Raw genomic sequence first — 27,068 nt, forward strand, 5'->3', positions numbered from 1 at the left:
CCTCCTGCCACCCAGTGGTGCATGCCCACCGCTGCGCACCGAGGCAGCGGCACCCCAGCCCCACCTGACGCCCAGCGGTGCATGCCCACCCCTGCACACCCTGGCAGCGGCACTCCAGCCCCTCCCACCACCCAGCAGTTCACGGCCGCCCCTGTGCATCCAGGCAGCTGCATACCAGCCCCTCCCACTACCCAGCAGTGCATGCCCATCCCTGTGCACACAGGCCTCACTGCTCACCTTCGCCACTGGCGTGTCGCAAAGAGGGCCCACCACGTGCTGGTGAAAGCCCCGAACCCGGGCCCACGAACATGGCACCCTCCACATTATGCAGCCCCGCTCTGCAGGCCACCAGGTCTCACATTTGATTCTGGGTCTTGATTTCACTATGGCAGAGGTCATACCAGTGCACAGGGCATCATTGCAGGCTGCACACCCACTCAGCCCTTGAGGTGCCACTAAATCGGTGATCCGCGAAGCCACGCCACGTGGAGGTGGGCGCGCACTGCCCGCCGGGTCAGGCCTACACCACGGTCTAGCAGCACTCACATCGATCGTCACCAGTCAGGACCACCAGGACAGGGCATCATCGCAGGCTGCACACCCGGTTAGCAGTTAAGGTGCCCCTATCTCAGTGCACCGAAAGTCACTGCCCTGTGGCGGTGTGCCTGTGCCGGCTGCAGTGTATCTGGTGCCACCAATTCTGTGCCCCAAAAGTCATGGACCCTCTAAGATTGAGTATTGTGGTGCCGACGACAGCACGTCACCTCCGGTCATGGGAATGTGATGTTGCAGGGTCCTAGGCCCTCATGCCTACATTAACACCACATGGATACACCCAAATAGAGAGTGGAAAAGGCGTTGAGCACGTGCGCCAGGCCCTTTTTATTGGCAGGGTCACATGTCTTGTGACTCGTGTGCTGGATGTGTGTGGTGTGGGTGTAAACCAGCTGTGAGGGAGTGGCTGTGGCAAGCTGACAACTAGACCTGTGATCTGCATTTCACTACTGGGAAGGCCTGGCACATGTAGCGTTGTCATCCCCCCGTGTGCGTAAGCGGAGTGGGCTGGCTTGGCGAATGCCAGTCCAGCGTAAGGGTGTGAACAATGGGGCTCTGGGCGTGGTCCGTACGGGGCTGGAAGAAGAAGTAACTAATGCATGTGTCCCGTTGTTGTGTCAGCGCCACCCAGACCGTATTCGGCAATGTGTCACCCTGTGACCCAAGTCCAACAACATGAGCAACATGGACGTAAGGGGGAATCACTGAGCCTACATTCATTCATACTTCCACACTTGGAAGATCAGAGACATGACACATCTGTGTGATTATGAATGCTTAATGCACATTCATTGGAGTGTTACAGCTGGAGCAGTACATGGCCTTGCAAACCCCACTTTACAATGTTGGCCCGTGGAGGGCCAGCCTGAGTCCTTCAGGGAATGACAAATCCAAAGAAGAGGAAGAGTTCAGTCCGCAGTCTGATTGCTGTGTCATTGGCGATCAAACAGAATATGGCAGTCCATGTCGAGGTCCAAGGTGAGTGTCGCAGAGTGTATCGGGGAACAATGGAAGGTGATGATGCAGAGGGCACAACCACCCAGAAACAGGCCCTATGGCGGAGATGCACGCTACTGCGTCCTTTCTCCCACGATGGCAGATTGATCTGCATCTTCGTCCTCTGCTGTTTTATGTGCCTCACGTGTGGGCGATGGTGTTCTGTCTCCAGCACTATGTGGCAATGGCACATCAGTGGCCGGAGGTGGAATGTCTGCCACACTGTGTGGCACTGACACTTCAGGGGGCGGAGATGTGGATGTAGTCGTAGCAGCAGCATGCATCAGCGCGATGCCTTGTGGCAGCAATGCCATGATGATGGTCCTGAGGTGTTGTAAATCAATCTAGGACCCTAGTGTAATTTATCCTGATTCATGCCCTTATATAGGTATAGTTTATTCGATCCTTATATAGGCATAGAAATCATCTCGATATTTAGTCTGAGACTATGCAGCCCAAATACGGCATGGCTACTTCCCCTAATTTCCAAGAATCTACAACGATTTCCTAGAAAAACCCGCCTTCAGCAGCTTGGGACTTCCCCTTGCCTGTATGCTAATTTATCTAGGAAATCAAGGAGTTTTCTAGGGATTGAGTCCCTATATGACGTTATTAAGTCCAATCACACGTCAATCTCGGCACTTTCATAGTATAAATATGCCCAGATTTGCCCATACAAACACACGGTGATTTGGAGCAGATTGACTTACTACTTGCCCGACGCCCTGCAGCAGCAAGTGCCGAAGGAAGCCGACCCTCCAGCTGACGCACTGAGAGACGCTGTCTTTTCTCCAGCCGAGAAATCCAGCTCCAGTGTTTCTGGTTAACCCTTGCGGGTTGCTGGGAAATTGAGTTCCAAGAGAGAGATACAAGACCTCCTTCATTCTAAACCAAAGGTACGGAGCTGATTAAACGCTTAGAGAATTCCTTATCAGACTCTTGGCAGAGAATTACTAAACTTAAGCTACTCCTTACGTACTCCCTCCCTAGTACTAGACTTAGGTTAGGTACACCGGGGTAGGCGTATTTTAGAAGCACCAGTTGAGTACTTATAGCCATCTTTTATCATTGTATGTATTTTATACGTTTTAAGCAACTTATGGCTTAGAAACCATATCATGCTTTTACAGTACTACTTTATAATACTGTTCGTATTATATGCCCTGTACTTTATAACCAGTATTACGATTGTAGCAGTACATTTCTTATGCTTGAGAGATAAGACTGTTCAATAAATACTTTTATTGAAAACGCCCGTCTTTTCCTTTTCTCAGCAACTCTGGTGAAACGAAGCATGCACGAATGACTGAGTGAAATAACTATTTATTGTTTCCGCGACTCTAGAGATACGTTTCATTCTGGGGAAACAAAGTTGTCATGTTATATGGTTGTCAGAAACTAATCCCTTCTTGTTTATTCGAGAAAGTTTCTAGTGACCTGAAAGCTAGCTGGCACTCACAATTAAGTTTAATAGACTCGGTAGAGACCTAGTTGACCCCAGTCCTACGTCTAATCTACAGCGTTTATTATTCCAATGCGCAGAGCCTATTGGGAATATAGGAACTACACTACATGGTGCCCAACATTTGGTAAGGCGATAATTTAATGCTATATACTAGAGTAACTCTGTTGTGGTTTTCACACAGACCCCTTTTTCCGTAAAAACTCCAAAAGACGTCTGGAGTGAGTTAAAGGATACTATCGGCTAAAACTAAGTAGGATGAGAATCCTATATATTAGTTTTTAGTTTATTCAACGTTGAAGGATACAGTGTTCCAAAATATTGTGCACCTAATCTTTGTTTCCTTGAAACTTGTTCTGCAAAATTTCAGTCGGTAAAATAATAATGAATGATGACGAATTAGCTGAAGCTACAGCTCATACACTCTTAGAGGCGAGAAATCGCATACAAAATGACCCGGACGCAATAATGATCCCGGCAGATGTAAGAAAAATAATAACTTACGAGCTCATAAATAATGGAGTTCCATCAACTAAAGTAAATTTTGGTAAAGTAATATTTGTTATAGAGGCACATGAATATCAGCAGACAGAGGTATTCTATCCATGGATTCATTTTCCCCCAGCAGATAGAGTTACACACGAGTTTCACTACTACAAGATAGAAGAACATCCACTGGAATATGTTCCTTACAAGGACATTGAAATTCCATTAACTTACCAAGAGCAGGCGCTCTGGTTTAATGGCGCCCTAAAACATCAAAATCACATTACCAGGCTCGGTCCACTAGGTAGACCTGGAGCCACATGGCCAGTATTAGCTAGCTATACACCTCATCCTGATATAGAACATATGTCAGACCGAGAACTATTAGAACAGTTAAACCAACTGATTAAGATTCACAGACAGTTGGCACAATATGTCATGAGGACTTTAACAGTCCAACCAACTGTAAGAATCACACAGCACACCCCTCATCAGGGAGACACAAATAAAATCACACCACAGACTATACCATCAGTCATCGGTAAATTGCCTGCTAAAAGGGAACAAATTCAGTTTTGGTTAGCACAAAAAATTACTCAAATAGAGGCAGTATTTCCTGATACTACACCTCATGGAGAAACACAGAATTCTGACAATCTGTCTACCAATGGGGATAGTACAACATGTGGAGGACTGCGACACTTGGGGTACAGTCTTTGCTTCAATCTACACAAACACGCTTGGTGCCCCGTCTATGGCAGTAATACCAGAAATTCTAGGTCAGATTCAGACTGAATACGGTCCAGAACCGGCCATAAATCTGGGTATGAAATTACTAAAAGATTTCAAACAGGTCTCGGCTATACTATTAGCCAACATTAGGGGTGAAGCAGCATCGGTGGCTATCCGCCAGAGGTTAAGAGAGACAGATATAGCAGACCAGCCATTTGAGCTGGCAAGAATTATTGAAAAACCCTATGAAGAACTAGGTAGAGATAGTTTAGGTGGGAAACCAGTAATTCCACGATCAACATAAAAACCTGAAAAAGTTTTTATTAAAAATAATCTCACCACTCCTAAAAAGATATGGGAAACTACTAAAAAGACACTTCCTAAAGAGAAGTATCCTCAATCTAGAGGAATATCTCCCCAACAAGGAGATAGGTCTCCCCGACGGGAGCCCTCTGAGAAAAGATATAATCTTAGAAATAGGGATAACTTAAGAAAACCTGATAGATATCAAGACACTGATACACGCTCCTCTCTTCCCTTTCAGACTTCCTCGCAGAAATCAGAAAGAAGAGGACGATCAGAACAAAAAGAAGAACGCGTGAAGTCCAAAGACGAAGAGCACGTTTCAAAAAATAAGACAACTCAATTTTCCAAAAAGAAGGTAGCGAGTGTAAGAATCAAACATGCCGAGGATCTTGAGGACACAACTAAAGAACAGGGAGTGGGCCCAGACAATGCTAGACAGCGCAGCCGAAGTAACCATAATTCGCAGGATCCTGATGGATCATCTGGAGACAGTGGACTTGAATGACTGCATTCAAGTTGAAACTGCCAACACCATAGTTAGTGTAACTCACAAGTTATATGAAGTAACACTCCGGATGGAGGGGGACATAACTAGGAAAATAAAGGCACTCTTTTGGGAGAGGCTTCTAAAGGGTTATGACATTCTTCTAGCTGAACAAGACTGGCCACCTGAGTTTGTCAGCGATTGCCCACATGCAGGGGCGGCTGGTGACATTTGAAAGTGGTGCGGCGTAAACTAATTTGCATATTGCACCGCAGCGAGCGCAGCGAGCGAGCGCAGCGAGCGAGCCCGAACCACCTTGCATCCATCCATACATCATTCATGCATCCACCCATCCATCCATCCACCCACCCATCCACCCACCCACCCACCCATCCACCAATTCTGCATCCATCCTGCATCCATCATTCATTCATGCATCCACCCATCCATCCAGCATCCATCATTCATGCATTCACCCATCCATCCATCCTGCATCCATCATTCATTCATGCATCCACTCATGCATCCACCCATCCATCCATCCACTTACCCATCCTGCATCCATCATTCATTCATGCATCCACCCATCCATCCATCCTGCATCCATCCATCCATCATTCATTCATGCATCCATCCATCCATCCACCCATCCTGCATCCATTCATGTGTCCACCCATCCATCCACCCATACTGCATCCATCATTCATGCACCCATCCATCCACCCATCCATCCTGCATCCATCATTCATTCATCCACCCATCCATCCATCCACCCATCCAGCATCCATCCATCATTCATTCATGCATCCATCCACCCACCCACCCATCCATCATCCATTCCTGCATCCATTCCTGCATCCATTCCTGCATCCATTCCTGCATCCATTCATGCATCCATTCATGCATCCATCCATCCTGCATCCATCATTCATTCATGCACCCATCCATCCACCCTGCATCCATCCATCCATCCATCCATCATTCATTCATCCACCCATCCTGCATCCATCATTCATTCATGCATCCACCCATCCATTCATCCACCCATCATTCATCCTGCATCCATTCATGTGTCCACCCATCCACCCATCCATCCACACATCCAGCATCCATCATTCATGCACCCATCCATCCGCCCATCCATCCTGCATCCATCATTCATTCATGCACCCATCCATCCACCCATCCATCCTGCATCCATCATTCATTCATCCACCCATCCGTCCACCCATCCAGCATCCATCATTCATTCAATCATGCATCCATTCATCCACCCATCCACCCACCCATCCATCCACCCATCCATCATCCATCCTGCATCCATTCCTGCATCCATCCATCATTCATTCATGCACCCATCCATCCACCCTGCATCCATCCTGCATCCATCATTCATTCATCCACCCATCCTGCATCCATCCTGCATCCATCATTCATTCATCCACCCATCCATTCATCCACCCATCATTCATCCTGCATCCATCATTCATTCAATCATGCATCCATTCATCCACCCATCCATCCACCCACCCATCCATCCACCCATCCATCATCCATCCTGCATCCATTCCTGCATCCATCCATCCATCATTCATTCATTCATGCACCCATCCATCCACCCTGCATCCATCCTGCATCCATCATTCATTCATCCACCCATCCTGCATCCATCCTGCATCCATCATTCATTCATCCACCCATCCATTCATCCACCCATCATTCATCCTGCATCCATCATTCATTCAATCATGCATCCATTCATCCACCCACCCATCCATCCACCCATCCATCATCCATCCTGCATCCATTCCTGCATCCATCCATCCATCATTCATTCATTCATGCACCCATCCATCCATCCTGCATCCATCATTCATTCATCCACCCATCCTGCATCCATCCTGCATCCATCATTCATTCATCCACCCACCCACCCATCCATCCACCCATCCATCCATCATCCATCCTGCATCCATTCCTGCATCCATCCATCATTCATTCATGCACCCATCCATCCACCCTGCATCCATCCTGCATCCATCATTCATCCATCATTCATCCATCATCGATCCACCCATCCATCATCCATCCTGCATCCATTCCTGCATCCATCCATCATTCATTCATGCACCCATCCATCCACCCTGCATCCATCCTGCATCCATCATTCATTCATCCACCCATCCTGCATCCATCCTGCATCCATCATTCATTCATGGATCCACCCATCCATTCATCCACCCATCATTCATCCATCATCCACCCATCCACCCATCCTGCATCCATCATTCATTCATGCACCCATCCATTCATCCACCCATCATTCATCCTGCATCCATTCATGCATCCACCCATCCTGCATCCATCATTCATGTATTTTTATGACCATATAACTTGCACACAGCTTGTCAGTGTTTAATACCAGTCTCGAACCTTGTACTCCAGCACCAATGATACATGATTAATATTAATTGTTTTTAAAAACATGTATTTATTCGACACCAATTTCACACCTTAGTCGGAACATCATTTTTAATTTGTTTTGTAAAATATCTATTAATTTAACACCAAAGTAAGTCATGTATACATTTTTATGGTTCGATAAGAGGCTCGAACCTAGTTTCCCAGCACCAAAGTCGGCCGTGCTATCCGTCAGGGGTTATGTAACCGGGCTATGTAGTGACCAGCCAATCCTGCGCCAGGATTGGCTGGGGGGGCACCATGACTCCTCGCCCAGTCGCCCTGTGTAACCCCGGGGGCTGCGGCCCGCCCCCTGGTCCTCTCTCTAAGGGGGAATTCACAAGAAAACGATCTGCGCATGCGCGGGCATGTTTGTGCCCAAAAATACACTTGCGCAGCTGCAGCAGCCCGATCCTCCCCCCCCCCCTTGCGCACTCCGGGAAGGTCGGGTGTCTCCCGGTTTCCCGGCCGGCAGATAGCGCGATTTTTTTAAATAATTGTGTTTGGCTTCTAGTGACGACGTGGTGGGTCCATGGGGCTTAGTGGGGCTTCGCCCCTACGCCCCAATGGACGCACCGCGCCTGCCCACATGGCGAAGAAATAATTATGCCAGCCTTCTCAAATCATATTCCTATTCACAAAAAATACACATATGCCAGAAAACGGGCAGTGGCCCAAGCTCCAGCATTATATAAAAATTATGTGGGATGGGATGAGGACTCTCCCCACCATAAAACCCTGTTAAAAAATCAACCTACTGCACAAAGACAGTATCCGGTTAAGCAGGAAGCTAAAAAACAGGTTAGGAAGATTTTAAATCAACTTGAATACCAGGGGGTGATTGAAACATGCACCTCGTCAATGAACAATCCTTTGTTTCCTGTCTCCAAACCAGACAATACATATCGTCTAGTTTTGGATTACAGACATCTAAACTCTTGTTGCAAAACTTTTGCAGTACAAAATGCGCACAGCGCAGCACTAATGAATAACATTGTGCGTAAAAAATATAAAACTACATTAGATATTTCAAATGTTTTTTTCTGTCAAAACATTGCACCTGAAAGCAGGCCCCTGACCGCTTTCTCAATAATTGGGACACAATGACACTTCTGTCGTTTACCCCAGGGATTCAAGAACAGTCCAGGGTTATTTTCATCAAGGGTAACAGAATTACTACAAATGTACGATGATGAGGCATTATCATATGTCGATGACATCTATCTTACAGATGATGATTTGGACGTGCACTTGAAAAGAGTGAATACCATAATACTAGGGTTCGCTTCAGAAGGGTACAAATTCAATTTTAAGAAATCACGAATTGCCCACCTCAACGTCCTATTCTTAGGATACGAGTTATCAAGTGAAGGCAAAAGCCTGGCGGCAAACTTTCTAGAGAAATGTGCGCTGCTCCAAGCTCCAAAAACGCTGAAAAACTTACAGTCTATTCTAGGGTTCCTAAATTTTGGAAGAACTTATGTTCTAAATTACGCGGAAAGGGTTAAACCTCTCTACGAACTAATCAAACCTGATTTCAAACCAACAGATTGGACTCAGAAACACACAGTAATTTTGCGTTCAGTGCAAACAGATATGTTAGCGAAAACACACTTAGAAACACGCTTCAATGCGCGCAATCTTGTAATCCGAATCCTTCCTGGGAGATGCGGATACACGTACCTGACATTTAATGAAGGTGAGACGGTACCAATAGCTTACAAATCACACTTGTACACACAAGCTGAAATAAAGTTCACATCTACAGAAAAAATTCTGACAGCGGTTCAAACTTCAGTAGCAAAAGAGAGAGCCCTTGCACAGGGTAAACGCATAATTATCATTACACCTGTACCTGCATTAGAAGCAGTGACAAAAGCATGCATTCCAAATGCTAAGGCTTTACATCCGAGATGGATACAGTGGGTTAACTCTCTTGCTACAACAGACGTTGAATACGTCTTTGACCCAAATTTAAAAACACAAGAATTCCTACAATACGAATACGAATGTCCTCTGCCGATCGAACTTCTGCCTCTAGAACATTACGGATGTGTAATATATACAGACGGTTCAGCACAGCCCGCCATCGGGGGTAAGCAAGCTTACAGTGCTGCGTGCGCGATTGTTAAATGTCGCTGGCGCAAAGGTAAATCAGACCAATGGTCACTAAAACTCAATCACTAGCAGACTGTACAGCTCAGCGAGCTGAACTTCAGGCTTTCAAGATGGTGCTTGAGAATACCGATCGCGAATTCCCCACACTAATAGTGTGCGATTCGTATTACTGCGTACTATCTTACAATGAGTATCTGTAAAACTAGGTTCAAAACGGTTTCAAAGATGCAAAAGGGGGCACAATTAAGCATAAAACGCTTTGGGAACAAGTAGTTCTATTACAGAAAGAACTACAAAAGACTCACGTGATTCATACACTGAGTCATCAGCGTGATGGCGTTCACGTTGCAGGGAATTCATTGGCTGATGAAGCCGCGAAGGCAGCTGTACAAACGGATTCCGTAGCTGCAATTACTAGGTCAAAAACAAAAATAGACAGCGAAATAATGCAAGCTGTCACTGCTTCAATAAAAGTCAGTGGTAAGACACTCCAGAAGGGCTTTCCAGTAAAGTACTCATATATAACTGATGCGAATAATGTTCTGTTTGCTCGAATCCCTGGAGTGGGGGATAGGGCAATCCCAAACATGGAACATAGGTTAGGACTGATCTTAGCAGCACACGAGTGACTGGCGTCTACTCATGCAGGTATATCCGCAATAGTATCGCTATTAAAACAAAGATATTGGTGGCCGCGTATGAGGAAACAAACTAGAAACTATGTTCTAGAATGTGAAATCTGCCAGAAAATAAAAGTTTCAACAGTTAAACGACCTGCACAGACGCCACTCTTGATTTCAGATAAACCACTAGCGTGTGTTTACCTGGACCACTGTGGTCCCTTACAGCGGGACGGTAACTATAAATATTTCATGGTCGCAGTGGATTCCTGCACAAGATTTATTTGGATGTGGCCCCAGCTCTCGGCTGACACCAGAACTGTTATAAAGGATTTGCGAGTCTTTATCGGCACATACGCAATCGGCACGCTACATTCTGACCAGGGTCCTGCGTTTAGCTCTCGAGCTTACAAAGAAGCCATGGCTAGTTTGGGCGTTGCATTGCGGTTTTCTAGTCCCTTCCATCCTGAGGGTAATGCGGTAGTGGAAAGAAAAAACCGTGACATAAAGCAATCCATAACAACTAAGGTATTAGGTTCGGGTGACGGGTGGGTAAAACATCTAATAAGTGTCCAACGTAGTCTTAACAATCTGCCAAGAAATTCTCTGGGAGGAATCACTCCGTATGAATTAATGTTTGGTACTAGAATGATAATCGAAGACCTCGATTGTCAAACTTCAGTGGTAGAACAAAAACTCTTTGATGTCAAAGATCGTTTGGCTGTTTTACAGGACTTAAATGAAACAAGAAGAAGTCTGAGTAACAAAACACAGAAACAAACAGCCACTGAAGAAAAACCACCTGTCCCAGCAAGGCCTGTCTGGATTCCAAATATTGGGGATCTGGCCAGAGAAAAGATCGTGGTAAAGAAGGAATTTGGGCCCTCTTACAGAAAAGCAGTACCTGTCTTGGCGATACAAGGAACAAGATCAGTAGTACTACCTCCCCTTGCTGGAAAAAGGGAGAACAGAGTTGTATCCATCGACCTGGTCAAACCACAACATGTGGCCAATAATAAGTAGTAGGCCTAGTGGACTCCCAAGATGTAGCAGATAGCCAAATCTTGCTACAATTCAAAAGGTTCAAACTGAAAGACTTATCACCTTTGATAAACCAGCAGTAAGAGAAAAAGGACTATGCAACAAAGCCATGGAACTTGTGCCTCTAGAAACCCAAATAACGGTTCGTCAAGAAACACCGGTCTACAATGATGTAGCCTTGAACTATACAAACATGACTAAGGAAGAAGCAACTCCAGTGATTTAAAAAAATCCGGATGCAATCCCAAGTATTGACAGAACTGTCTCTGGCTATTTTATCACTTTTTATGATTTTTCTGAGGACCCAAGTGAATCAGAAACAGCGCCATCTAAAAAACTCTTCAAAGACAAACTAACAGAACTCTTTCATCATCTTGAGAAAAAATATTTAGTTTCGCCCTGGGTTGAATTTTGGATTGTGTTAGGCGTGCTTTTCCTCCTGCTCTGGCTCATTCTTATGTTAAGTTTGGGACAAATGATAAATAGAAAATATAGTAAGATGGACACTGCAAGTACCAACGTCAACTTTCTCATGCAACCTCACAGTTCATCTCATCACGAACGAAGAGACCTCGCATCAGTAAACATCACAGCAGTTCCTATACCTGGTGGTATAGCATGGGACAGAACTGATTATGACATTTATGGCCCTTTGGAGTTGTTGAAGATTCTACACCAGTTCAAGGATTCTTTGAGTGACTTTGTTTCATCTAGCACATTCTCTGAGGATTGGGACTTTGAAACTGTTAACAATATGATGACAGATTTAGAAATGTCGGCAAAATTTACAGAACATGAATACTTAGAAGGTTCATCTGATTATGAACAAATGTATTGTTTTAATCACTATGGTCACCATTATTTGCATAAAACTGCACAACCTAGAAATATATTTACTTATAATCAATGGGAACATTGTCCGACTCCACCAAGGGGTAGCTCGAAAACATTTTCTGAAAAATGTCAGTACTTCTCAGGGTTCAATGTTACAAATTCAGAAACGTTTTATTTCAAAAATGTGAATAAGACATGATTGAAAACTATGTTGACCAATACTAAACAAATTTATTCTGCAAACTTTTATGCCCAACTGTCTACATTAGGGTTGAACTTTTGGAAAGACAACATTGAGACAAAAACAGTCTGGGGCACGAAGGAATGGCAGGTGCAAGATTTAGAAGCCCTATTCAGAGCCTGCATTATACCAGAACAAATAATGTTTTTGAATGACACTATTCAACAAACTTCATGTCTTGGCCTGGCTAAGATAAAAGATTTAAACAAATCCGTCGATACCTAAGCCCATACCTGAAAGTAATGACACTACTGATGACGGAATAGACGTAACATATATTTTAAAACAAAACAGAACAGATCCTAATTGGAAAAAATGGTTAATCTGACCTACAGACACGAATAATTGTCAAGATAGATTCCTGAACAAAACACAAGGACTCACAATGAATAAGCCAGATCCAAGATACTCCCAGAGACATCATCCAGGGATAGTACCAACATACGGTGTAGGGAAACTATGCCTTGACTGGCTACAGACATCTACACTCACCCAAACCAAACAACACTTATCTTTACTTAAAGAAAGCAATGATTTGTGAGATTTCTTGAAGGGGCCTCGCAAACCACGGCAGAAACGTTTCATATACGCCGGTATATACGCTGCTTACAACGAAGCTTGGAAAGTGACACAAATAGAAACTGCAGAAAGATTATGAGAAATTGATTGTATTAATTTAGATAAAACACTCTCTGTAGTGTACAATGTGTTAAAGACTCTGTCCTCCAGAATTTATTCTTTGGACAGCATTGTGTCATCTGCAATTGACATAATAGAACAGGACTTGCTAATGTTACAACATGGCCAGTCACAATTACGTTCTATCATGCTGCTAGGCTGGGCGTTTCAAAATTTCCGTTCAGGCTACGTGCCATGGCGTTTTATCAATACCACGTCATTGTTTTCTGTGTTTAACCTTACAGATAAACAAATCTCGTTGGCACAAAAAGGAGCAGACTATACGGTGCTTAGCATTGAAAAACTGGAAAGATTACCATTAACAGTTTCTGAGAAACCTGTCATAGAATGGATAGTACATGGTACCATTACGATACCAGTGACGTTATTCCAATTTCGGCATTGTCTACAGCATATACCAGCAGGCATGTATGAAAAGTTGGGTTAGGAATACATAAAGTCATCTTGGTATTTACCATACACACACACTTGTTGGAGTGGGGGGAAGAAGGTATTCCTTAGTGGAACTAACTGTAAGACCTCAATTAGTGGAACACTTTTGTGTCAGGGTATTAATTTGCACGGAGCCTGTGACAGTTCTGCAAATAATCTTTCGTGCCACCTGCACGGTGCTCCTTCCACAAAAATAGAACCCGTTTTCAGACAACTTTCCAATGGCAGTTACGTTCTACTCAATGATCACAGCTGCTGTGGCATATTGCCAGGAAAAAGTTATCTAGTTAGTGTGTCATCCAAGGTTACTTGTTGTATGCAAGTATTGTATCCAAAAAGCAAGACAGACAGAGGGACGGCTTTATGGCCTTCTCTGAATATCTCTTCTATTCAAATTGATACTTTAAGCAGAATGAAAGCCATTCTTTTACAAAAAAATGTGCCACTGACCTCGTCCAGAGAAACGTATGATCTGCAGGTTGCAAGGACAGCCGCTGAGATACATACATTATTATCAACGAACTGCCCAGTACATTTCATAGAAATGTTAAGTCAAATCTTAAACATGTCTGATACCAGTGGCATCGCACATGTATTTAAGACAATTTTTTCGGGAATGTTACCACCGTTTGAAGCAGTCCTCGGCATATTCCCAAACTTCGTACATTCTGTGTTCGGCGGCCTGCCTCTCATCTTGGGACTCGTAGCAGGGATACTATTTTTATTTCTTCTGCTCCGATATGGCAAGTCCAGGAACCAGCGATACCGAGAACACCATGGAACAATGCCTCCTAGCCATAAGGTATCGTGAGATAATATCACAGATTCTTGGCTTGGCTCGTCTAAGAGATCTGAACACAACTTGGTTTTTATTGTTCAGACCAATCTGGCAAGATTGCATCTTACCTGTTCTACGATGCCTGCTTTGCGGACAAGAATGTGTGTTGGACATTTGTCTTACACTTCCATCAGTCCTGCCTGCGGATGTTGACGCTTTGCTAGGTCCAGTAACGACTCATACATCGTGTTGCCTCCAACGGCTGCCAATCCTGATGACGGCATTCATTGAGATCTCACCGGCAAGTCTAACTGAGGGTGAGGTACGGGTAACTACAGGCACAGAGGTACCATCTGTTTCAGGCGTTGCTAATGCATCCAACGCTGACGGCAATGATCCACACTTCTGCACTTTCGACCTACTAAGCGAAGTGGTTCCACTTTCACCAACTACGGTAGAAGGTTTCTTTGCCAGCCTAGACAAACTGATGTTTTCTCCTGAAACCGAAAATGACTTTTGATTAAATTACACAGCGTTCCCTGATCTCTGAAATTCGACCTTCATTTTTCAAAAACAACTGCTCTACCAATTTGAACTTTTTCAAAATAGAACTCGTTGGCACAAGGTAATCTGCTTAAAGTAAAACTATTCTTAGAGAACTTGATTTCTGTTGAAACTCCTACGACAGATAATAATTGGCCTTGTTTTGAAACAAAACCGTTTATATTATATGTTATGGAATGCTCTCGAACTTTTCCTTTCTGTACCATTAAGAGACATTTCATGGATAAAATTTCATTTAACGTTTTTTGCTTGAATATATGCTCTCACACTATGGTTCATATTAGTTGAGACATATGATTCTTCATATTCACTTTAACGCTCATTTTTCATGTGTACAGACCTTTTGAAATGCAAAATTGTATTTTGGTGGGAATGTAAACACTAGCCTTATAGACGTGTTCAGTGCTTATGGGTTTAGTTTAATTGAACTTAAGATCGTGGAGTGGGTGTTGTAAATCAATTTAGGACCCTAGTGTAATTTTCCTGATTCATGCCCTTATATAGGTATAGTTTATTTGATCCTTATATAGGCATAGAAATCATCTCCATATTTAGTCTGAGCCTATGCAGCCCAAATACGGCATGGCTACTTCCCCAAGTTCCAAGAATCTACAACTATTTCTTAGAAAAACCCGCCTTCAGCAGCTTGGGACTTCCCCTTGCCTGTATGCTAATTTATCTAGGAAATCAAGGAGTTTTCTAGGGATTGAGTCCCTATATGACGTTATTAAGTTCAATCACACGTCAATCTCTGCACTTTCATAGTATAAATATGCCCAGATTTGCCCATACAAACACACAGTGGTTTGGAGCAGATCGACTTACTACTTGCTGGACGCCCTGCATCAGCAAGTGCCGAAGGAAGCCGACCCTTCAGCTGATGCACTGAGAGACGCTGTCTTTTCTCCAGCTGAGAAATCCAGCTCCAGTGTTTCCGGTTTAACCTTGCGGGTTGCTGGGAAATCGAGTTCCTAGAGAGAGATACAAGACCTCCTTCATTCTAAACCAAAGGTACGGAACTGATTAAACTCTTAGAGAATTCCTTATCAGACTCTTGGCAGAGAATTACTAAACTTAAGCTACTCCTTACGTACTCCCTCCCTAGTACTAGACTTAGGTTAGGTACACTGGGGTAGGCGTATTTTAGAAGCACCAGTTGAGTACTTTTAGCCATCTTTTATCATTGTATGTATTTTATACGTTTTAAGCAACTTATGGCTTAGAAACAATATCATGCTTTTACAGTGCTACTTTATAATACTGTTCGTATTATATGCCCTGTACTCTATAACCAGTATTACGATTGTAGCAGTACATTTCTTATGCTTGAGAGATAAGACTGTTCAATAAATACTTTTATTGAAAACGCCCGTCTTTTCCTTTTCTCAGCAACTCTGGTGAAACGAAGCATGCACAAATGACTGAGTGAAATAACTATCTATTGTTTCCGCGACTCTAGAGATACGTTTCATTCTGGGGACACAAAGTTGTCATGTTATACGGTTGTCAGAAACTAATCCCTTCTTATTTATTCAAGAAAGTTTCTAGTGACCTGTGAGCTAGCTGGCACTCAAAATTAAGTTTAATAGACTCGGTAGAGACCTAGTTGACCTCAGTCCTACGTCTAATCTACAGGGTTTATTATTCCAATGCGCAGAGCCTATTGGGAATATAGGAACTACACTACAGAGGTCACTGAGGAACCCAGCCACCTCTCGCTAGTGTGCAGCCATGGCAGTCACTCTTTCCGCCTGCGTCTGCTCCATGGTCTCCATTGACCTCCACATGTGTTCCAACACCCGTGTGACATCACTAGTGTCACTCTGACTGGACAGTTGTTCTAGTCTCCAAGTCAGGGCTCTAGTGATGTCAGCCATGGTCCATTGGAGAGCATGGAGCGGACTGTGGGTGTCCGTTAGGGACTGTGAGTGGTCCATGATGCCCACTGACCTTCATGCTGAAAATTTTTGCCTGCTCAGAGAGCAGGAAAATGTCACTGGTTTCCTCCTGTAAACTGGGAAAACTGAATGGAAAATAACTGGGTCCGACCACTTATTGTATATTCCAGGACAAAATATTCTTATGTGACAGAATGGGATGTATGACGTTACTCCGCATACCGTTACAACTACCTACCATTACAACGCGACCATTACAACGCATACCATTACAACGCATAGCGCTTTGGGGTGCTGGATAGTGGTAAGTATAATTTACTATTCTAACTCCAGTCCCCGTGGACCCTAGGGAAGGTGTTGGATAGTAAATTATACCATTCCCTATCCTATAGCGCCCCCCAGCGCAATGCGTTGTAATGGTATGCGTTATAAAAGTCGCGTTGTAATGGTAGTGCGGAGTAACGAATGCGTTGTAACAGGTGCATACCGACAGAATGTGGTGCAGGGATACCAACCAAAATCATAGAATCCAGCTCACTTGTATCTCCCTAACCCCACGTCATATTTGGTGATACACTTAATGAGTACCTTAAGGTTAATCCAAATTCTCACCAAGACAATTTTTCTACAGAGAGCATACACATCCAATGGTGGTGAAAAACTTTCTTTTTCATTTCCATTCTTAGTAATCCTTCCATAGAAACACTTTTTGCTCAATGGGCATCCCTAAATTTTAAAATGGGGATCAATATGTCCTGCACAGTAATGTACCATAAATGATGGGAGGCTATGCTTGCTATTCCAGTTTGTGCATGCTCTGCAAATATATGAAAATGTTCTGTTACCAGTTTTTTGGTTGAGTCTAGCCAGCAGGCATACGCTACATGCAAAACCTGCTTTAATCAATAAAACAACTTTTTTCGCACCAGCCACTTACCATGAGTTGAATCTGGTGTAGCTCTTCTTTTCTGACTTCTAATTTGTTCACACAGCCAAAATGTAATTTCTGTTGAAGGCTAAGGAGGACCGGCCAAGTACAGTTTCATTGCTCTTTCAGGGCCTATTTGTTGTTTGTGAGAACTCTTTTTTTTCTAATACCCTTGCATGTACTACAAGCTCAGCTAGTGTGTTCAGTGCCATTTGTGTTCAGCTTCAGAGACCATCATTTTTAAAAAAACATAGTTTCCTGCGCATCACTGCCTAATTTCCCTGCGTGGTTCCCTCCCGCCAAAATCTCCTGTCGCTGCTTTTTTTTTGTTGTTTCACTTTCCATCAGCTTGTGTATCAGCACTGCAACCACTTCACAGATGCGGCGCTTCATGTTTTGTATAAGCAGGAATGTTTTATTTATTTGGTTATGTTTGGTCACAATGCACATCTTTGGTCCACTCGCAAAAAACCCAACCGATCACATGTTTATAGCTGCCTCACCATGGTATATGGTCCCCCTTCTGAATAGGATAAACTCTACCCACCTCCCACTCACCACACTAATCTCACACCACCCACCTCCCTACAGTGCTCACTTCTCCTGCTCTGTCACTGGCAGCTGCCCTCTCTCTTGTTCATCCTCTTCCTCTTATTCTTCTCTTTCTGTCAGTCTGGCTCCACCTCTCTTGCTGAAAACCGTGAATTTGACAAACAACTCTTACCCTCTCTTTCCTCTCCTTTCCTTTATTTGTTCCCCTGTAAAATGGATTTAAAAAAGAAAAAACACTTTTGCTGAAAATGGCCACTTTTCAGATGTTTTTCTCTTTCGAAGTGCAGCCTCAGGACAGCGACAAAATAAAGTTTGAAATGCAAAAAATGAATTAAAAACTAGGGGCCAGGAGTACGACAAGCAAATTAGCGCCTCACAAATTGCAAGTCTTTTGTGACTTGCAATTTGCACAGCGCTATTTTGCATGTACAACAGTGTGTTTAACACTGTTCGCGATTCCCTATGGGGTTGCAAATTGCGAGGCTCATGAATATTAATAAGCCTCTCTCAATTTTGGAGCTCATTGGGAATGACAGCCCCTCCCAGGAATGGTGGCCTGCTGGGCTCAGATAGACTACCATGTCTGGGATTGCTTTTAAATAAAGCAGCATTTTTTTAAATGCATCCCTTTTTTCTTGAAGGAAAACGGGATGCATTTAAAAAATATATAATGAAACGTTATCGTTTTATTTTTTAAGGGAAGGCAGTGATCCCTGGGACCACTGCCTGCCCTTAAAAAATATTTTTGGAGCCAGTCACAAAGGGCCTTCCCATTTGCAACTTCATTACCACCCCCTTGAAGAGGGCAGTAATTTGCGAGTGTTTTGTGACTGCAATTGCAGTCGCAAAACATTCATACATGGCTCTGCGGTCGCTATTAGGAAGGGAACGCCCCTTCTTAATAGCTAGTCGCAATTCACTATCATGTAAGTTGCAAATTAGTGTAAGTACAAGGCCCAGACTAAAATTATATGCGCAAACAGTCCGCAAACCTATTTGCGGATGCAATTTCACGTTGTTCATCAGGCCCTAAATAAAGCAAGAGAGGGGTCGCAAAGTGGCCAGATTAGGTTTATTCACACCCACACTCATTAGAGCCACTTCACAGAGTTTGTCAGCAAAGTGCTACTTTCGTTTTCTCATCTTTCTTTGAACAAAATTGTTTTTCCCTCATGGCGCAGTGCACCATTCCTGGTGGTACTGCATAACCTGGTCGATGCGTAGAGTGGAAAAAGTTTAATGTGATCCTTATCAGCTGTTTTCCTTATTTTAGCTCACAAAATATGTACCACAGCTCTGTGTTTAGGGATGTGGTCTTTTTAAACTATATTGCTCGTTTTTTGTAAGAATATAAGCAATGGACATTAAAACTGGTCCTTTCTGGGCCCTGTAGTCATGTCCTTAACTTTTCAGGTAAGAACATAAATCGATTTCTGAATAATTAGTGTAAAAGTGTTATGGTAACCTTGTTGTTCCTGGTTACATTTCACAAGCTTTACTTAATCTTGCATTCCCTATGAGTGTTTGCTTTATCCAGGAAGTTGTGAACTATTTATCTTTTCAGGCAGCATATTACCACTGTCTGCCCTCCCTCATAAACTATTTCCCATTTTCTGGTTCTCCAGTGCTACGAGGTCATATGAATGGAAATAGTGCTATGAAAATATAGCCAGTGCACTGCAAATAAAAAAGGAAAAGTAAAAAACATTGTAATTTTCAACACCAAGAGCTCAAACTTTCTCAAATGTGAGATCGATTGCATTGCAAATACATGTTTTATATAGTATAGTTTTGTTTTTCACATAATATATTTTATAATGGTTGTTTTCCTAAATCTATGTGATCTCTTCTTTTCTATTTCAGCTACAACGAGTTTTATTTCTTGACACACCCAGCCATCTTTATAGAGGACCATTTTCCCGATAAAAAGGAATGGCAGTTGCTGAGTCCAACTCTGTCCAAGAGGCAGTATATGAACAATATATGCCATCACTATGGTTTTTATAATATGGGATTGTTGACTTCATGTCCAAAAACAGCAGTCATCAAAACTGGTAAGCTCTGTTCCTAATGGAAGGTTTCCTACAACCTTGCTTTCCTCCCATCTACAAATAGCAAAGCTAATTTTGAAAAACACTGTAAATAAAAGTGTGATGCTTCTATATTTTATTACAAAAAATGTTAAAAGTTATTAAGGCAAGAAGAAAGTCAAATGTCAAAACATGAATGATTACACTATGTTTTGAAGCAAGAAAATGTAGAAATTGGGAGCCTTTATGAGCACAATCCCCGGGATTCAAACTGATTTCATATTAGAGTTCATAATGATTTATCAGGCGGTGTGGAGCCAACTCCTGTGTAATATTTGTGAAAAAGATGTAAAATCCTTCCATTCTTTATATTGGCTCGATGGTTATTAATGAACATTGATCAAATCAATTTGAAAAAAAAGCTGCTTTTGTACTCTGGGAGTGTTCTAAATTATTATAGTAATGTAGGTATAATATAGGAATTTTAATTAATTTAACCTACCTATTTGTGCCAGCAGCAGCTTGATCAACCCACCACCTAAGGAGCACCTCTTCTTTCAGTATCATGGTTTCATAATTCAATTTCGAAATTTCATTTTAGTCAATTGTACATGTGACCCATAAATATTAACATATTCAGATGGGTTTTTGGGTTAGTATATTCGACTTCAGTGGTAGCAGTAGAAGAGTTTTGTTGACATGTAGTTTATAGAAGAGTACCAGTCAAAGCATTGCACTCTCTGGTCTGCTCATCCACTGCTTGGTGATGTGGTCTAAGGAGACAAATCACTGGTCTGCATTTAAATGACAAAATTTCAATGTGGATGGCTTGGTTTTTTTATTTGATGTAAGGAGTTAAATATAGTGTCAAATGTTTAGTGCACTCAAGGCTGGTGACAGATTACAGTCTTATTTGGAAGTCCTGTGAAAGGGAATGGTTAACAAACACTGCCACTCAACATGCACATCATACACATCTGATCGAGTCAGTAAAAACTTAGAACAAAATCCAAACATTTCTACAAGTTTTCAAATATATTGCTACCAGATGCCTATAAATGCCTTCTCTGCAACTAGAAACTTCAAGTCCAGGGCTGAGTTTCTGAAAGGATTGCATCGAACAAACTAATTGCATGATTGGTATTCCCAGGTACACCGGGCTGAAGGATAAATGTATGTTGTCTGACACAGGTTAGCCACAAGAAAGTTTATTTTTGGCTGCGGTTACACTTTTCTGATCTTCTGCTGGCAGCACTCTTAACAGAGAAAGAAGTATAACTGCACTGTACATTCCTGTCCTGTTTTTTCAGCCCAGCCCAGACCCAGGTTAAATTATGCTTCTTTGCCTGGGCATGCGTCAAAAGGGACTGGACAGCATGTACAGCACAGTGGAACGTACTCCCTGGATGTCACAGGATGTTGAGCCCAGTGGCAGTGTGACATTGTAAGTCAATTTCACTTGAAATCTCACATGGTTGCATGGACCTCGCAAAATTATATTTCATAGTGAAACTAAGCTAAGTAAACAGCGGGGTAAGCAAGTGTCCTGTAATAGACTGCTGAAGCCCACCCACAGGAAAGCACGAAGATTTAGGACATATTTCTACTGACCATGGTGCATAATTCCCAACTTGGTGATCCGAAAATTAAATGTAAGACAAGGTGTTAACTAGAATAGATTGCAGCATCACCAACCTAATTGGAACAGCGAAAATGCACTTAGCCTCTCAAGAGGCAACAGGCAATGCAGCGGCAAGACTGGTAGCCAAAATGCGAAAATTCGACCATTTTACTCCCTCCCTAATATTCCTACAGTGGCTCGCATTAAAGCCAGAAGTTCATGCTGCAGGATTCGTTTCACGCAATTCTGTCATGCAAAGTCAAGTACAAGCTGCACTTGAACAGTCCTGGGCTGGAACAATTGTTTCTTCGATTGGCTCTCTATTAGATAACACCTCGAGATATATTGACCACTATTTAAGATCTTTTGTGGTAGGGTTGCCTGAATATATAAGAGATACAACACACTTTCTGACAGTTATTGATGGCATCCACGGGGAAGAGAGCTATACTCTAGTCACTCTAGATGTAAACAGTTTTACACGAGTATCAAGTATGATTTGAGTCTACAGGCAGTTAGACACTTTTTGAAAACATGTTCAATCTCCTTGTTTTTTCACTCTGAAATGCTTTTAGATATGATTTATTTTTGTTTGAATAATAATTTTTTCATCTTTCATAATTCAATCTATCGGCAGTCATGGGGCACAGCAATGGGCACCTGCTTCGCCCCCAGCTATGTGAATTTATTCATGGGCTGATGGGAGGAGCAGGTGGCCGCTCAGCTGGAAGAATTTGAAAGCTGTGTTGCTCTGTGGCTGCATTTTATTGATGATATTTTTTCCATTTGGAGTAGGGATAAGGATTCTGCAAAAAGATTTGTAGGGAGGCTGAATGACAATCCAATTCAATTTAACCTTTACTGAGCATGTCAGCAAAACAACAATTGATTTTTTAGATGTGCAAATTAATGTAATTGGTGATGTGTTAGAGACAAAACTTTTCAGGAAAGCAACATCAGGGAACAGCTTATTAAGTTGCAAGGGTGCACACCCCTCTAATCTCATTTACAGTATCCCCTATGGGGAACTACTATGTACAAAGCGCAACTGCAGCAGGAAAGTGGCTTTTCATATGGAGAAAGAGATCATGTGTCGTCGATTTTCAGAAAGGGGATATAGCCAGAAAACCATCAATCAAGCCATTAAGAAAGTAGAAGATACCAGTAGAAACGAACTGCTTCATCTGCTTAGACAGGAGGAGAGTACAGAAACTATGAGATTTATAACAACTTTCTCCTTCCAAGCACAAGAAATGCAGAAAATCTTAAACAAGCATTGGCATGTCTTAAGGATGGATGATAGCTTAAAGAAATGTTTGAGCAACAACCCCCAGATCACTTTTAGGAAAAGTCGATCTCTACGTGACGAGCTAAGTCACAATTTGATAACACAGGAAGAGGTGGTTAAAAATACTGGCAATCCGGGTTTTCGGTGTTACAAGAATTCCAAGGCTTGCAGTAATAGCAGGGATTGTACAACATTTTTGATACCTAATTCACAGCGAGATTTAATGATCAGAAAACCCCACACTTGTAACACTACATACTGTGTTTATGCTCTTTTTTGTCCCTGTAACAAAATATATATAGGGAGCACAATAAATCGTGCAAAAAAAGAGTTTTAGAGCACGTATGTGCTATCAGACATAACAACAGACTATATCCAGTATCACCACACTTTTTGGATTTTCATTTCAGGATGATAGATTACTGCGTATGGAGGCCATGAATGGAATACTAACTAATGTGAGAGGTGGAAACCGTGATTTGAACTTCAGAAACTGGAGTCAAAATATATTATTGACTTCGGAACTCTTGTCCATCAGGGTTTGAACTCCAGAGAGGGGACTGGCAGTTCATCTAATTAGCTGAAATTTGTATTGCAGATCCTTTTCTGGAGGCATGAATTGGTTTCAACATTTTGCATATCTTTCTTTTTACACAGGTGCTGGCACTTAATTTATTATTTTTTTGATCGATGTGGAACTTTGTGTCCTTTGGCAAATTGATACATCATTCGTTGAATAAGATACAGAGGAAGACTTATTAATTGGACTTTTTAGAATGCTGCTAGCTCATTTTGACATGATTGCACCATGATATTGTTGGTTATGAAATAGCCCACTCTGGTTTTATTCATGCCGTAAGTGTGACTTGCACATGCAATGTATAATTTTTCTAGCTCATCTTCAGAAGATTCATAGGTATTGTTACCATTCAGAATCAAACTGCCCACTAGGGCTATGATTGTGATTTACTGATTGGTATTAGGTACTGTGGTACATACATGAAGTGTATTTCCTGTGTTTTCTTATTGTTAAAATCATTAATTTATTTCAAAATTAAGGATAAATGGGTGATGTATTCATTGCAACAAAGAGGTTACATGTGTAACATATGTCATGACCTCAGTGCTCTAAATTGTAAATCACTTGATGTGGTTTAAGTCTGTCTTCACTGTTTGTTTAAGTGCTTAAAGTGAAATTGATGCAGTGTGTATTCATGACCGTGAACAAGGCGTAATGCCGAAATACGTCTTTTTCTGTCATTATATACTTAAAATCAAGCCTGCTGGAGTGTCGTGGATTTTCTGCTAAATGGTGGAGATTAATTTGGATATTGAGAGTTACCCGGTAGCCCAACGCGGACCGCCCACTTGACAGCCTCGGGACTAACCAGGACTGGTGGATGGGAATATATATATATTTAAATATCACTTCAATTCAATTCAATATGTCTTTATTTCGATTAAAAATCATGAAAGACGTTGACATTTAAAACAATAATCTAATTCATTCCCGTAAGAATTACACTGTTGTACACGAAAGAAAATTAGCGCGGGAGAATAGATCCACAATGATAAAGTACATAGATGTATAATAAATAAATATGTTAAAACAAATAAAACTTCTGACGGTTATACCGCGAAGATCTGTTAGGGTAGGTACAGCTTGTAGATGGATAAAAATGACCAGGTCACTACACTTAAGGTCAATACACTTAAACATAATCTCACCTTTTTTACTTGAATGGCCCACATCCAACTTAAAACTTTGGCAACTGCGATCACTATGAGTTCGTCAGTTTCTGTTTTTAGGATCCTAAATGCTTCGTTGCCAGAATTAATGCCCAGAGACAAACAGATGGGTTTGAGCCACTTGTGCCTCTAATATATATATATATATATATATATATATATATATTCACTGAAAAAACCATAGGTTATAGACCATATATAGTTAGGAATTAGCATTTACAAAACCTTGAAAATTCACTGAAAAAACCATAGGTTATAGACCATATATAGTTAGGAATTAGCATTTAAAAAACCTTATTTTACTCACACAAAACCATTGAAATTCCATATATAGTTAGTTGCACTAACTATATATCGCGCACCCGCAATCCACTGCTGATGATGTCACATATTACATCATTCATGACATGGTCAGTGACATCACTGATGACATCACTGATGACATCTCAAATGACATCACTGATGACATCACTGATGACATCTCAAATGACATCACTGATGACAACATCCAGTGATTATGTGTTTCTGTAAAGTTTAAATATGTTTTACATATTGAAGAATGAGTGGATGTATAAGTGTCTGAATGAAGGTTTTAGTAGGTGCGTGATTGACTGTATGAGTGAGTGATTAAATGCGTCTTACTAAATGCACGGGTTAGTGACTAAACTGTCTGAAAGTGTGCATCAGCATGTCTGTTGTTGTGCAAGCTGCTGCATGTGTTGATCAGTAGCTATATAAGTAGCTATATGGGTTATTGATTGGTTGCACAAGTATTTGTATGGGAGACTGAGTGTGTGTATGGCTGGCTGGGAGGTGTGTGACTCTGTGCAGATCAATGTGTACTTGTATCAGTGATTCTATAAGAGAGTAAGTATGTGTTAGTATATGTTTTAAAATGTAAGGTACTCTATGTTTAACTGTATAGATTAGAAAATGGAACTGTGATTGATTCTTTACAGGACTGACTAGGTGTGTGAGTAACTCCATGGATGAGTGGCAGAGTGTGAGTGTCTGTATAGGTGTATGAGTGCATATGATAGTGTTGTAAAGATGAGTGATTGTATGTATGAATGATTGTATGGGTGAATGAGTGAATGTGTGTGTAGACGTAGGAATCAGTGAGTGCGTATGTAGTAACTAGTATTGGTGTGTCAATGGTTTCAAAAATTATACTCTGTATTTAACACTGGGTGTAACAGAGGTTATATTAAAGTGTGAGGAGATGCATTGTATTGTCACATTAATGATATCATCATTGATGTGACCATTGATGTCAAATGAGATATCATCAGTGATGTCATTTGAGATGTCATCAGTGATGTCATCAGTGATGTCACTGACCATGTCATGAATGATGTAATATGTGACATCATCAGCAGTGGATTGCGGGTGCGCGATATATAGTTAGTGCAACTAACTATATATGGAATTTCAATGGTTTTGTGTGAGTAAAATAAGGTTTTTTAAATGCTAATTCCTAACTATATATGGTCTATAACCTATGGTTTTTTCAGTGAATTTTCAAGGTTTTGTAAATGCTAATTCCTAACTATATATGGTCTATAACCTATGGTTTTTTCAGTGAATTTCAATGGTTTTTTAATAGCAAATATCATAAGCTGTCGAATGTCAAGTACGTGGTAAGTAAAAACATTTTCGTGTTTATGCACACTGATCTGCTTTGAATGCTACCCCCCACCCCTCATTTCTATTAGGAGTACTCTCTCTTTGCAGATAGTGAAGGGTAGTTAACGCAGCCCTTTGCCCCCTTTGTAATCCGTCGTGCCTGCTTCTCTCTCCATTTGATTGATTGTTCTCTTTGGTTCATTCTCTATTTACAAACAAGCACAGAGTCAAAATACTCTGTTTAGTCTTTGCAGATAGCGAAAAACCGTGTAAAAAAACAAAAGGAATCGAGCAAAATCAGTAGGCCACTAATGGGATCTCTTTTTGACCTCGCTAAAATAGAAACATTAGGAACAACCTGTTGAAAATAGCAATGCGTATGTACATAAGCGGCGTTCATTTGTGTTCACAGTACCCCTTGTTGATTGTTTGAATCGAGCATTGAATTGTTCGAAGTTGGTTCTCTTAAGGATCTTCTCTGCCTGCAAACGAGGAAGAATAGGAATATTCTCTCTCCCTTTGCAGATAGTGAAGGGTAGGTAACGCAAGCCTTTAACACGTCGTACCT

The 27,068-nt window shown here is 41.9% G+C and overlaps 1 protein-coding gene across 1 annotated transcript in view; it reads left to right on the plus strand.

The window, feature by feature from the left end:
- LOC144791155 (kyphoscoliosis peptidase-like) overlaps window positions 1-27,068 on the plus strand; it is a 799,432-nt gene that overhangs the window by 641,517 nt on the left and 130,847 nt on the right. Inside the window, exon 6 of the mRNA XM_078665811.1 lies at window positions 20,050-20,240. Within this exon, the coding sequence (XP_078521937.1) occupies window positions 20,050-20,240 (191 nt within the window). The remainder of the gene's footprint in view (window positions 1-20,049; window positions 20,241-27,068) is intronic.

Source organism: Lissotriton helveticus, chromosome 11, assembly GCF_964261635.1.
Source record: "Lissotriton helveticus chromosome 11, aLisHel1.1, whole genome shotgun sequence".
In the NCBI taxonomy this organism is placed as follows: domain Eukaryota; kingdom Metazoa; phylum Chordata; class Amphibia; order Caudata; family Salamandridae; genus Lissotriton; species Lissotriton helveticus.